The sequence below is a fragment of the Balearica regulorum genome, chromosome 22, assembly GCF_011004875.1.
Source record: "Balearica regulorum gibbericeps isolate bBalReg1 chromosome 22, bBalReg1.pri, whole genome shotgun sequence".
NCBI classification, from domain to species: Eukaryota; Metazoa; Chordata; class Aves; order Gruiformes; family Gruidae; genus Balearica; species Balearica regulorum.
The window spans coordinates 4,668,922-4,682,929 of record NC_046205.1 but is presented as its reverse complement, the minus strand read 5'-3'; the positions used below and the strand labels follow the sequence as shown (position 1 = coordinate 4,682,929).

General features: G+C 63.5%; 1 protein-coding gene across 1 annotated transcript; it reads right to left on the bottom strand.

The window, feature by feature from the left end:
* Window positions 1–2,833: 2,833 nt before the first annotated feature.
* On the bottom strand, window positions 2,834–13,649 carry SESN2 (sestrin 2). The gene is made up of 10 exons (XM_075774076.1): window positions 13,425–13,649; window positions 8,197–8,262; window positions 7,101–7,298; window positions 6,503–6,685; window positions 5,948–6,157; window positions 5,461–5,611; window positions 5,183–5,298; window positions 4,673–4,863; window positions 4,304–4,448; window positions 2,834–4,207 (listed from the first exon to the last, which is right to left on the bottom strand). The coding sequence occupies exons 1-10, from the start codon at window positions 13,500–13,502 to the stop codon at window positions 4,121–4,123; spliced, it is 1,425 nt and encodes a 474-aa protein (XP_075630191.1). The 5' UTR covers window positions 13,503–13,649; the 3' UTR covers window positions 2,834–4,120.
* Between the last annotated feature and the right edge of the window lie 359 nt (window positions 13,650–14,008).

The window sequence follows — 14,008 nt, the reverse complement described above, 5'->3', positions numbered from 1 at the left end:
AAATTTGGAGCCCAACTCAGGACTTGCTGCTAAGATGAAGCTTTGTGAGTCTGTAGGGGGGAAAAAAAAAGGGGAGGGGGGATAAAAATAACCCTTTTAAGAGCCTTCCTGCTTTGCAGGTCCCCAAGCGAGGCAGCAGCAGGGGCCCGGGCAGCCCGTGGGCTCACCCCTCGGGTCCATGAACACCCTTTTCTCTCTGCTTTAACGTGAGGATGTAACACCCACCCGTACCTGCAGGGAGGGACTGGAATAGGGCCTCGCCGGAGGAGAGGGGCGCAGAGCAGCAAAGATGGGGTGGGCGAGGGGCACGGAGCAGCCGTGCCACCCGGACTGGGTCACTCTGCATCTTCTTGCGAACGCAGCAGGAGACAGGCAGAAACAATAGAAAGTAATGCAAAAAGAGATTTTTTTTTTTTTTTCCCCTTCCTTGCTGTAGGATGGGCAATGCCACGGGCTGCAAACCTCTCCTGGGGAAAAAACCTTGGTGCACCAGGGATGCCGGGCTGGAAGAGAGGGGTGCTGGAGCTCGGGCTGCCACCAACCACCCCAAAAGCACAGATCTATCTCTGTGTGCCTATATATTTTTTATTTATATATAAACAAAATAAAAATACATGTGTGTATATATATATTTTAAGCACTGGAGGAGCTGAGCTGAGCTCATGCCCCCTGCTCCCCAAACCCAACAAACCACCGTGCAGGTGAACGACGCACCCAGGTCCAGCCAGCTGCTTGGAGCCCTGCCCAAGCGAAAACCTTCGCAGCCTCGCAGCCCTCCTTCCACCTGCCCCACGGCACCGAGAGCTGAGAAAACCATCACACGGCTCTGACTCACGCCGCCGTCGCTTGCTCCGAGCGTTGTAAACTGGTCGCCATTCCCCATGGGTTTGCAATCGCTGATTTATCACCCGGGTACTGGGGTTTAAACATAAGCCTGGGCTGGATTTGCAGGGGTGTAGGTTGGGTGCTGGGGTGACATTGCTGCTCCTTGAGTGCCCGGGACGTGGCTGGGCTTGGTGTCATCCTGCTTATTTGATATTGCTGGGAAAAGCAAGATGGAGCGGGGATGCAGAGCAGTGACCCCCACAAGACGCTGGTGCTGGTTTGGCCAGATGCACCAGGGTGAAACTGCAGCAAAAAAGGTTGGTGGTGGGTTTGGTTTTGGTTTTTTTTTTTTTCAAAGGCTCAGCCTCTCCCCGTGTGGCTTTGTGACCAGAAACGGCACCTTTAGTTGGAGGATTTCTTCCGTTTCAACAAATTATTTTGGATGCCTCAAAGAGAGCCAGAAGGCAGCAGGAAAAATCCCTCCTCAGACAGAATCTCCCCATCAACTTGATCCTTTTCTAAGCATTGTCATCGATCCTCTGAGCTGTTTCAGTTCCCTAACAGATGACATTTTCTCACTTCTTTTGAAAAGCCAACACGCAAACACCATTCTCCCTGCCAGGATGCCCCAGCTGCACCAGATCCCCGAGATTCCACGGCCAAACCCCTCCATATTTATGGCAGAAAATCCACTAGCATTAAAAAAAAATCTCAAACCACCCTCCCTCAAATCATGCTAGACTCACTTAAAAATAAGCTCACTGTTGCCGTTCCCAGTATATTTAGGGAATAAACCCACCAGCCCCTGGGGCAGGGAGCTCTCACTTGAGGTCCCCAAGCACCCCCAGGTCCCTGCAGAGTGTCGTCCCCTTGCTGGATGGGTGCTGCAGGGTGACACCCTAAAAATACGGCACTTGGGGGGGGGGGTGTTTGCTCTTCTCTCTGCGCAGTCCGAAGGCACCGCTGGTATCTCAGCCTCCTCGGCCAGGGCTGGAAAAAACACACTGGGAAATATTTGGAGGCTGTGACTCAGCGCAGGAAAACTGCTCAACCCCGGCTGACGCCTCGTGGGAACCCAGCGAGCGCAGGCAGGGCCCCCCCCTGCACCCCAGGGGGTTCTCCGGCGTCTCAGAAGCGGCGGTTTGCATCTCCCCTCTGCAAGAAATCCGCTGAACCCACCTGCAGTCCACTCCAGCCCAGGGATTTCGGCAGGACCAGCAGAGCCAAGGCAGACCCATCCTCCTGCCTCAGTTTCCCCAGCGCCCTTGAGCTGCCCTGAGAGCGGTTCCCCCCCCACGCACGGTGCGAATAGAGGCCGGGCCCTACAAACCCCCAGCAAACCCTCGCCGTGATGCCCCAGCGCCGTGTCCCCGCTCGGACGGGTGGCACGGTGGGTCCTACCTGTCTGCAGGGGCTGGAGGGTCCCGACGGCCCCAGAGCCAGAATCCGGCTCCTCGCCGCTTCCTGGGCACGCGGCACAGGGACACACCTCGGTCTGCAGGGACAGGCTGGCCCCTCCTCGGGGATCTTATCGCCAGCTGCCAGGGGCTCCTGCCCGCACCCCGATAAGTGCTGGGTTCCACATCCAGGGCTGGGGTGTCCCCGGTGCCGCTCCGCTGCGGCCAGCTCAGCTCCATCCCAGTGAGGGGACCGGAGCATCCCACAGGACCCCCACACTAGGACGAGTGGCCGTGCCCCAAATCCTGGCTTTCGGGGAGGGTGCTACACCCAGGAGAAGCTGGGAACAGATGCTGCAAGGAGGGGGGCACTGGAGCCGAGCCCATCCCTCGGGCAAACGGGGAGTACAGGGCCCCCCCCTTTTGCACCCTTGGGCAACCCAGGGCGGCTCCCAGCCCCCCCCCAGAGCAGAGGGACCCCTCCACCCCACACTGTGTTATGCAGGATCAGTCCCTGGGGCTGAGCAAGGGGAAAGGGAAACTACATCTCACAGCCGCTTGTTTGGCAGCGCTGCCCTGCAGAGGTGTTTGGAAAAAGAAAGAAGAAAAGAAAAGGAAAAATTTTATTTATTTTTTTTTTTCAAACAAGATCTGTAGTAAAGTCCAGTGGCATTTCCATGCCCCGTCAGGAGTAAATACACCCCAAAAAAATATAGAAATAACTTAACTTGAGCTACAGTTCAACAGAGACAAACCAAGAGGGGCTGAGCAGCAGGCAATGCTGCTGGACCCAGACCCACACTCCAGCAGAATCGGGAGTGGGGGGCTCTCCCGAACGGGCACCTCCGCGGCGACCCGCGCCGCTAGGAAATGCTCTGGCACATCTGGGTAAAGCTACGGCCACCCCCCCGCCAGCCCCCGTCCCCCTCGCAGCAGGCAGGGGGGCAGCCACGAAGGTCGAGGCAGCAGAGATGTGCCAGTGGCAGAAAAAGGATAAAAAAAAAAAAAAAAAAAAAAAAAAAAAAAAAAAAAAAAGGCATAAACCACACGGCAGGCACTCCTACCCTCACCCCGCTCCTGCCGCGGGACCCGGGCAAAGAGGCACTTCCCATCCCCAGTGGCGGGGGGCTCGGTTGGGGTCCGGCTGTGGCAGGGGCCATGAGGAGGGGTGAGGGGCTGCGCGCACCCCCAGGCACGGAGGGGATGTCCCCGTGTCACCGCAGGCATCGAAGGTGGCGGAAACACCCAGGCCAGGGCAGGGAGGAACCGCAGCCTTTCCCCCAACCATTCGGGGGGGGGGGGGAGACACACGCTCAGCTGGGGGGCTGCCCGACTGGGTGATGGGATGGCCGGATCCTTCCCACCACTCCTCCAGTGCCCTCCTTGGGTGCAAACCAGAGATGCGGGGAGGGGGTGGCAGAGCGGCGTCCCCACCGGCACCTTCCAGCCCCAGACCCACGCAGCAGGGGCAAAGCCCACGATACGCTCCGGTGGTCTCTGGCGCAGGGACAGCCCTCCACGGCGGCAGTCTTGGTGTCAGGACGTGGCACAGAGGTGTAACACCAGCACCGCGTGGCGAAGGCGGTACCCGGGAGCATCCCCGTTCGGCTTCGTTCGGGCTCACCCCCAAAAAAAGGCACAGAGCAGCTGAGCCCCCCCCAGCTCTGCCAAGCCCAGGGGAGCACTCCAGAGTCTTCCCGGCACTGACGGCTTCTTGGGGGTCCCCTCTCCTGGGATGGGGGGCAGGGAAGCCCCCCCTTTCCTTCCATAGCTCCAGGCCCCTTAAGCGGGGAAACAACATTCCAGCAGAGTCTTTAGGGCACCAGCTCTCCCCTGGCCTTTCCCCCAAACCTGCGGCAGGAGGAGGAGGAGGAGGAGGAGGAGGGAGCAGAAGCCAGTCAGGTCATGTAGCGGGTGACGGCTCTCAGGGCGTAGAGCAGAGCTGCCTGCATCCGAGCCTCCAGCAAGAGCAGGTTGATGTGCACCTACGCAGGGAGAGCAGGATTAGGGCATGGGGGCGGGGGGGGGCAGCTCAGCACCCCACCACCACCCTGCAGCGAGGGGAAGGGATGGGGCAGCACCTTCTCCGAGTGCTTGAAGTGTCTCCAGAACTGCGTGTACATCCGCTTGGTTGTCTTCTCCGGGTAGCAAGCCACCGTCTTGATGTAGATCTTCAAGCTGCGCTCCAGGAGCTGGTTCACCTCCCCGTAGTCGTAGTCGTCATAGCTGGGGGAGAGAGGAGAACGCGTCACGCCAGGTACAACCCCTGGCTATTCGTACACCCCCAGAGTCTTTCCAGACCTAAGCCGAGCCTAAGAGCACCCCTTTGCCTTAGTCCAAGCAGCAGCATCACTCTCACCAAGACCCAGTCGCAGGCTCCCGGGCTGGACCCGGCTCACGGGCTCCACCCAGGGCAGAAAACAGGCTCCGGCCATGGCTCGGGGACCTACCGGATGCCAAAAACACAGTGGACGTAGTTCCAGATGGCCCTGCGCAGCATGGACGTGTCCACGCCGCAGTGCATGGCGATGGTGTTGTACGTCAGGTTGTAGACGACCTGGAACTTCTCATCCAGGAGCTGCCCCACGTCGGGGTAGAGGCGGTTGATCAGTGAGTAGCCGTGGTCCTCCCAGGTGTAATCCTGCCGGAGAAGGGATGCTGGGGTTAGGGGCTTGATGGAGAAACACGGGGTCCCTTCAAAGCCAGGGACATAAGGAGGGGTCTCCCCTCTCCATGTCAACCCCCCTCAATTAGCAGGATCTGGTTGCGTTGCTCAGGCAGCTCCAGCCTGGTCCCAGCCCTTCATGCTCTGCACCCACACTGTCCGTGCAGCGCCAAGACCCTGGGAAGAGCCCCGCTGCCCCCGCACCGAGACAAGCAGGACCTGCCACCCAGCACCCTGCCACCCAGCACCCTGCCACCCCCTCCCCGCCGGCTGGCACGGGACTGCGAGCACCCACCTGCGCACGGAAAGTGGGGGGCGCCTGCTCGCCCCTCCGCGTGAAGTCCTTGTAGCTGAACTCGGGGTCCTCCACGAAGCAGAGGACGTTGGACTGCGGGGAGTGATCCGTAATATCTGCAAGGCATCACCGCAGCGGCCGTGAGCGAAGCAGTGCGACTCTGGACAGAGTCAGCCCCGCAGCTGGGCGACGGATCCCGCTCCTTCCCTCCTCCCCCGTGACTTCCCCGGCCCGTGGGGACCCCGGCCCCAGCCAGCCGCACCCCTGCACCTCCTCACCCGAGGGAGCGACCAGCAAACTCTCCGTCTTCTCCAGCTCAAAGCGCGTTGCCATCTCCTCCTGCGTGACACCCTCCTCCTCCAGCTGGCTTTCCTGCAGCAGCTTCAGCCTCTCCATCAGCACCTCCACCTCCTGCATGGCATCTCTGCCCTGGGCAAGCAGAGGGCAGAGTCAACCCTGCCCCAGGTCGAGCCACGTTGCCGAGGGGTCACAAGCAGACAAGCTGCTCTCTGCACACCGACAGCTCTGCTGTCACTTGGAGCAGCCCCGGGGGTGCTCGAAAGAGCATTTGCCTCCGGGTTTGTCCTGCCTGGATCCCGGCTGCTCCCGTGCTTCATCCTGGGAGCCAGGAGGGGGGTGCTACCGCACAGCCCTAAAGCATCTGCTGTTCCCAGTAAAAGTCCTTGGGGCAATTCCCAGGGGAAGGACCACGAAGCAGTCGAGCACCCCTCCACCCTGCAAGGCGAAGCCCCCCCCTTCCCTTACCCCAGAGCCCCCCATGTTGTCATCAGAGGCAGGGCTGCTGTCGCTGTGGGGCGAAGGGGGCCGGCAGCCGCGCCCCCCGTCCTGCTCCTCCTCGGGGTTGATGCCGCAGCCGAAGACGAAGGAGGCGAGCGAGTGGTAGTGGGTGAGGAGCACCAGGGCTTGCACCAGCTCCGCCAGTGACCAGCTGTTCTCCCCTGTCTTCAGCAGAGCCTGCAAGGCACGGGGGGTTGGAGAGACCCCCCCCGGGCTGTAACCCCCCCACTGCACCCCAGAGCCGGGGTAAGGCAAGGGCAGGGAGACAGGAGGGTGTTTGGGATGCGCCTCCCCCAAAAGCCAGCCGCTGTTGACAGGACTGTCCCCAGCCATGGGGGACAAGTCGCCCCTTCCCCGTCCATCCGGAGCAGCGCAGACCCTGCGCCCCGGCTCAGAGACTCCCTCAGCCCTGAAAGGGTTAAACCTGGGGGGAGTGGGGGTGCACGCAGGGATGTGGCCCCCGGGGTCCCACCCCCAAAAAATAAAGTGTGTTTTGAGGGGCGATCTGCACCGAGCTCTCACCTCGATGTGCTCCTTGGTGATGAGCCAGGGCCGGTGCGCCAGCAGTTTGTTGATCTCATTGAGGTTCCTGAGTTTTTGGGGGGCACAGTGCAGCCCCTGCAGCCATGCCGGGTTGCCCCCCACCTGCAGGAACTCCCCTATGTGCAAACCCACCAGGTAGGAGCACTGGTGCCGGGCTGCTGCCTGTGGGGAGAGCCGGGCAGTCAGCCCCCAGCACCCACCGGGGGACTCCCAACCCTGCTACAAGCCCTTGGAGAATCCAAGGCAGACAGCCACACCACCCACCCCACCCCCCCACCCCCGTTCCATCATCCTTGGAGGGTTTTCCCTGGGGAGGAAACAGACAGGGGTCTCCCCCCCCCACCCACCCCAAATTAATGCTGGTCCCCAGGGGCTCTAGAGGGAAGGGGTGCTGGGGTACCCTGGATGTGCCCCATGGGACCAACCCCAAAGGAGCTTCCAAACCTCTGGGACCACAGTTCCAAGGGGGACCCCAGCTGTGGGGTCCCAAACACCTTCCTGCCTCCGGGCAAAAACCCGGCAGAGGACCACACGTCCCCTCCAGGGACCCCCCCACCCCAAGGGACCCCCATCTCACCATGATGGCGATGTAGTGGCGCTTGTGGTAGGGCAGGGGCCCGTCCATGCGCAGCAGGAGGTACTGGGTCTTCCAAAAGCTGCTGAGATACTGGGGGTGCAGCCCCATGACCATGGTGATGTTGTCCACCCTGCCCTCCGAGACGAAGGCCTCGATGAGGAGCTGGCGACGGCTGCTCTCCGCACCTTCCTGCAGGATCTGCCGGGAGGGGGAGAGGAAGGCGATGAAGGGCGATGAAGAGCCCCCGAACTCTTCACAACAGCCCCCCTAACCTAGAGGGAGGACATCCCCCCTCCCCCCCCCCCCCCAATCAAGCATCGGTGGCCAGCAGGACCCAGGAGCACCCATCCAGGAGCACCCATCCCCACATCGGATGCTCACCCCATCGGAGGTGCCCAGCCTCTTCCCTGCCGCCCGGTACGGACACCGCCGGCAGCCCCCGCTGCCCGCCTCCCCCCTCCCGGCCCCGGGGGGCAGGGGGTGACGGGGGGTCTCCATGCCAGACCCCGCACAGCCCGGCCAGCTCAGCCCGCGGGTCGAGTTGTTTATTTGGGCGCTGGTGTGCGGCAGGGAGGAGATGGGGCTTGGCCCCCCCTCCGGCCTCTCCACCCCCACCGCGGTGACGAAACCATGGCGTTATCTCTGCCGAAGGAGGAACCATCTGGGACACCGATGCCGGGTGCCGAGATAGGGCTGAGGGTGCCGGGGCACGGGGAGCCCCGAGGATTTCAGGGCACAGTTTTTGGTTGGGGGGGCAGGGCAGGACAGAGGCTGCATTTGCAGCACAGGGGAAAGATGAACGGGGAAACTGAGGCACAGGCAGGGCAGGGATGTGGGGCAGGAAAACGTCAGGGTGAAACAACACAACTGCTCCCCCCGTCCTCCAAAACAAGACACACCCCCAGTGCCAGAGGGATACCCCCAGCTGGGTGACCCTTCCCCATTCCACCCCCACCCAGGCACTAGCAATTGGGGGAGGGGGGGTGTGTGCACGCCAATCCTTCCTTAACAGCCCCCCACCCATGGCAGCGAGGGGCGGAGGAGCCCCCCAGCAGGGAGGGACGCACCCACCCAAGGCCGTCCCCACCGCTCTTACCTCTTCCAGGGGGATGAAGGCGCTGGGACCCCTCCCCAGCTGCTGGGGGACCTTCACCCCTCTGTCCTAGGAAGCAAAGAGCAGCGGCTTTAACCCGGCACCGGGACAGCCAGGAGCCACCGAGCAACCCCGGGACGAGCGGCTGCCACCGGCGGGACGAGCAGAGCGACACGGGAAGGGGTGACGCAGGGGGCCGCCCCGCACGGGCCACGGGGACACACGGCCATCGCCCCCGCACCCTTGCGTCAGGCCGGGCAGTGCCTGATGAAATCAGGCGGAGGTGTTGCTCTGCACCCCAGGAGGTGTGACACGCTGGGACAGCGCCAGGACACCAGAGCCGCGGCATCGTGAGCCAGGAGAGCGGACACACTCCCGGTTTACCATGTCCATGGCGGGGGGGGAAGCCCAGGGGGGTGCTGAGGGACGACGGCAGGTGCGGGGAGCAGCCCGGCGCTGCGGTTTGCAATCACCACCATAAATACGATGCCCGGGGTTCCCGCAAACCCTCCCAGGCACAAAATGCCGATAAACATCTCCACCAGCTTTTTTTTTTTTTTTTTTTTCCCTTCCCAAATCCGTTAACCCACTTAAACCAGAAAGAAGCCACCCAGTTCAGGTTAGCTGCTGCTCGCCGCACTCCAGGCATGGGGCTCAGCAACTTTTTGACACCTTCCCCCCCCCCATACTCCATCTCCCCAGGGGACAGCAAGTGTTCCCATCCTGTATTTCCTCCAAGCAGATGATTTTTCTCCCCTTTGCCAGAGGATGCTGCAAGCACCAGCACCCATCCAGAGCACAACGGGACCGGGACCCTCCCGGCCCTCCTGCTGCAGGGATGCAGCAGAACCCGAATCCACCCTCCTTGTCCCTCTTTTTGCACCGCAGCAACCCATCAGCTTGCAAGTCTGCAATCGCGCAGGGGAAATTTCTCTGCCTGCATCAAAGCAGCACCCACAGGTGCCAACCGCAGACGGGGGGGGGATGCAGCACCCAGCCCCAAGAGCTAAAACAATCCCTCCAAAACACCTACAGAAACCCCAGAACCTGCTTTGGGGCTGAGAGAAAGAGGGTGGAAAAGGGTTCAAGCGCTCCCACCCCTGGGAAGGGGGCGAAAGGGAAGGGGGGGGCTGGTGCACAGTCCCCTCAAAAACAGGGGGGATGCTGTGCTTGCGTGAAACCGGGACCGAGATGGGGCAGCGGTAGCAGAAAGGGCATTCAGCAGACAAACGCCCACAGCATCACTTCCTCCAACCCACGCTGCGGATACAGGTGCCGGCAGTGGCACCCGCTGCCCACCCCAGAGGTGCTCAGGGCCCCCGCTCCGGGTGGGGCAGCACCGACCTCCTCTTCCCATTCCCTGCAGAAATCCCCCGGGTCCCTCCGCCAGCAGGAGCTGGGGTGGCCCCGTGGGGCTGGGACCCGTCCCTGAGCACAGGCTGCGCTCGGTCACCTCCGCTGGGACTTTTGAAGGAGCTCAGTCTCAAATGTGCCGGCAGGATGTGAGCCCAGGGTCCAAATCTGCCCGCCCAGGGAGCGGGCAGGGTCTCAGCCCCCTGGGATGCCCACGACCACCCTGCTCCACCCCACGGCACACGTCCCCCCGTGCAAACCCCTCGGGAAGCAGCGATGCCACGGAGAACCCGAGGCAGCAGCAACTGTGCCCGCAGCGTCAGACACAGCAAAGCTCCCGCAGCCCAGCCGGGGGGATGCCTCAGCCGGCGGGGACCTGCACCCTGCTCTGCTCCGGGTGCAGGCAGGGACGTGGCCGGGAGGGATGCACGGGGCAGGCAACAGCCACCGGTCACCCCTGCTTGCGCTGCTGGGGACACGGAGGGAGCTGGGCACCGGGGTGAAGGCAGCGGCCAGCCCAACTGAAGCCTCGAGGCGTGCCTGGTCCCCTGCCAGCCCCCAGGACCCAAAATAAATGGCTCGTTCCTCAGGGACAGCAAGGTGCTTCACAGCTGGAAGCGGGCAGCCCTGGCTCTCGCAGCACCCTGTTCTGGGTGAACCAGCCGAAGCGGGAGCAGCACCAGGGATCACCTGCAAGGCATCCTGTCGGCCATGCTGCACCCAGGCGAGTCCCAGAGACCCCCCTTTCTCTCTTCCCCGCATCACTTCCCTCCACCCACGGCCACAGAGGCTCCCCAGGGTGGGCAGGGCACGGCCACCCCCACCCCCACGTCCTGCAGCTGCGGGGAGGCGTGGGAAACCCACGGCATCGATGCCGAGAAAAGCAAGCACAGCAGCAGCGTTTTCCAAAACCAAGAAGCCTTCCAAGACCAACACCACGCACCTTCCAGCCCACTAGTGACGGGGAAGCTCAAAGGGCAGCTCTGCCCCCAAACCTGCTCCCCCCCACCCCTCCCAGCGCTCAGCATCCAGCATCGCACCCAGCACCGTGCTCCCAGCCTCCTGCAACCGTGCAGAGGAGGCCACGGCGAGGCGGCAGCGAGGGTCCACGCTGCCGGGATTCACCTGTGGGAGACGGGACATGTCACGGGGACACGGCGGCGGCAGGAGGGTGCCCAGACACAGCAACCGGGGATGCCAACGGCGGGATGGCACGTCCCACTCTCCAGCCACGGAGCAGGGAGCTGCTTCTGCCCGGGGTCTTTTTCACGGTGCCCTGTGATGGGATGAGCCCCAGGGCTGTCACCCAGCTTCAACCGGGAGCGATACCCGAGAGCTGGAGCCAGGCACAGCCCCGGTGACAGCGGGTGTCTTCTGCCGGCTGCCTCCAAATCACTACTGAGATGGCGGGCGCAGCCTGGCACCCTCTCCAAAGCGGGGAAGGGGAGTGGGATGGCACGAGGTGACCACGCAGCAGCTGTCAGCGCGGCCACACGCTCTCCACGTGTCGGACAGCGGGTCGCGGCACGCCGCGGGCTCTTGCTGGCACGGGGCTGCAGCCACCCCAGCAAAGCGAGCAGTGCCTGCATCCAGCAGCTCCGAATGCTCCGAGCACCCGGGATGCTCCTGCCCTGAGTCACCACGGAAGCGAGACCGGGGTGACAGCGGGAGCAGGCTCGTGCCATCGCTGCTCCGGGTGCTGAGCTGGCTCCACGCTGGCTGACTCACGGTTTGGGGAAAAGGAGCTGCTTTTGGAGCTCCAAGAGGCTCCCTGGGAGGAGACAGCAACGGAGAGACCCCGGCGGGCAAATCCACGGGACACAGCCAGCAGGACTGCCGACCCTGAAAGCGGCAAGGAGCCGGGGAGTCCGGCCCACCCCACCGCTTTCCAGTGACAGCCCAGGGTGACCTTTGAAAGCGCATTTTAACCAGCCCTATGCAGAAGCTCATTATGTTTTGCTGCATTAAGCAATCCTCAGGGGTGCTGCAGTTAACCCTCGCCGCGCCGCGTATCACCTCCTGCTTCTGCTGATGGGGAAACTGAGGCACCGAGGCGATGCTCTGACTCGCACCAGCCATGCAACCTGCTCCCAGGGTCCAGCCAGCACAGGGCAGGTGGAGGGTCTCCACAGAGACACCGGGGGAAGGAGTTAATCCCCTGGGAACAGGAGTGTGCCGAGCACCGAGGCTTCCCCCCCCCCACCCCGCTCTGGTGCCAGTGCTTAGTCAGGTGTTGGAAAATCATTCCCGATAAGGCGAGGTTAAACAAACACCATCGCAGCCACCTGGCAGAGCAGGTTTGCCCCTCGTAACCGTGCTCCTGCCAAAAACCAGGCGGCAGGCTGTCCCTGGGCCGCACCGGGGGGGGCGAGAGCAGCGCCGGGGCTCGGCCCCGCTGACGCACGGAGCCGATGCGTGAGCGCAACCGCCTTGGCAGGAGCTGCCCCTGCCGCACCCCCGGCCGGACCCACTCCTGGAAAGGAAACCAAGCTGCCATGATGCTCCAGCAAGGAAAGCAACGGGATCCCCAAATCCCACCCTGCCTCGTCCCGAAAACCCAAAGAGGTTTCACGGAGAAGAGTGGAGCTGCAGCTGAACAGGCAGCCCTGCAGCTCTGCAAACCCGGCTGCGCAGCACGCAGGAACAAAGCCGAGGTGCTTTCACGGCGGCTGTACTCGTCCCAGCCCACAGAGTTTCAGCCGTACCTGCTAGACGTCGGTGGCATCCCCACCGCCGCCGTCCTTCCCCCGGCCCGCTCGAAAGCGCCGATCTCAGGCTTCAGCTCATGCCAGGACAAGCGCCGGAGGGGATTCCCCGGCAGCGCTGCTGCTGCCTGGGGTCTTTCCCACCCACCATCCCGGGGTTTCCAACTTCCAGCCCATGTCAGGAGTAACGATCCCTGCAGTGACGCCGAGGTGGGACGGCTATTTGGGGAGCCACCAACTCCCCACAAGCAAAGCCCCAAGTTGCAGAGTAATCCTGCTGTCCCTGGGGAAATCTGAGGGGAACGCAGGAGCGAGAGGAAAAACTGCAAGTTGTTGGGGTTTTTTTTTTGTGGGGAAAATAAGTCTTACAAACAGGCATTTCCCAACTTTTCAGGAAACTCAGCACATCGGGGGACTGAAGGTGCAGACCAGTCCGATTGCCTGGGAGGGACAGGGAGGTCCTGCAACGTCCCGGACACCTCGGGACTCCAGTTTTGCACACACGAGTCCAAATGCAAAAGCCCCGGGCGATGCCAGAGCTCTCCCACAGCTCTGGGTTAACCGGGGCACGAAAGAGATCCCATGCCCGGCCTGCGAACCGCAGCACGAGCCGAATGACCGGACGGACACCCCAGAGCCCCCCAGCCTCCCGCCAGCTCCACACCACCGACCCCGGTGGGCACGTTGCATCGCCAGGCCCTGCCTCAGTTTCCCTTTGCCTCCCGGGCCGTACCTGCGGGCAGGACCTCTGCCCAGCTCCCACACGCATCGCAGCTCCTGGGGGGCTCGGGAGACCCCGAGATCGTCCCCATAGCAGGACGGGGCCACCCCATCCCCAGGAGCCCTGGGTGGGCTCCCAGCACCCCAGCCTGCTCCCGCCCCCCCAGCACCCTTATTTTTAGGCTCGCTACAAATCAGTAAGAGGGTTATTTTTTGCAGCCCGGCCCCGGTACGTCCCCGCTTCTCCCCTCCGCACAGCCGGCCAAGGCGGGGGATGGCCCCGGGCGGAGGGGGACAGCGGTCCCGGGGCCGAGGGGGGGACACAGCACCAGCCCCCTCCCCGAGGGACCCTCGGGGGCGCTGCACGGCGGCAGCACCCGGTCCCATCCCGGGGAGGGAGCGATGCAAAACCGGGAGCCCCCGGGGCAGGCGAGCCCCGAGCCGAGCCCTTACCTCGCCGCCCCGCCGGACCCCGCAGCCCCGGTATTCCTCCAGCCCCGCGGGGCGGCACGGCGAACCGGCCACCAGCATGGCAGGGCGGGGGCTAGGCGGCGGGCATGGCCCCGGGACCCCCTCGGGCTGTGGAGCGGCCCCGGGCGGGGCGGGGGGTGCCCGGACACCCCCGGCCTCTGGAACGTTCCCCCAGCGCCGCGCGCCCGGCCGCCTTCATAGCGCGGCGGGGGGAGGGCGGGGCCGGAGTAAGCCACGCCCCCGACCCGTCTCGACCAATGGTAACGCGGAGGCTTGGCCAAACGCACACCTCCGTCGGCCAATAGGGAGCGGCGGCGCGGGGGGTGCTGGGGGTTGTAGTTTTCCGCGGGTTCCGGATCGCCCCGAGCTGAACCCGGGAGCCGTGCGGGACCCCCCCCCCCGCCCCCGGCCAGGCACCCCGCCTCGCACTGCCTGCACCCCCTCTGCTCCCAGAGGAAGGACGGGTTCCCCCCGCACAGCCCTGCTGCGGCATCTTCCCGAGCCTTCGACTCGGGGAGACACGGAAAATGTCTCCTGGGGCCAAAGGGAAAAGCAACCCGATGGCA

Excerpts from the sequence above, each read along its gene's own strand:
- SESN2 (XM_075774076.1), bottom strand. The coding sequence starts at position 13,502 with ATGCTGGTGGCCGGTTCGCCGTGCCGCCCCGCGGGGCTGGAGGAATAC. Across the intron at positions 6,158-6,502 it reads TCACCAAGGAGCACATCGAG|GCTCTGCTGAAGACAGGGGA; the intron begins GTGAGAGCTCGG and ends CGTGCCTTGCAG. Across the intron at positions 4,864-5,182 it reads CCCCCACTTTCCGTGCGCAG|GATTACACCTGGGAGGACCA; the intron begins GTGGGTGCTCGC and ends CTTCTCCGGCAG.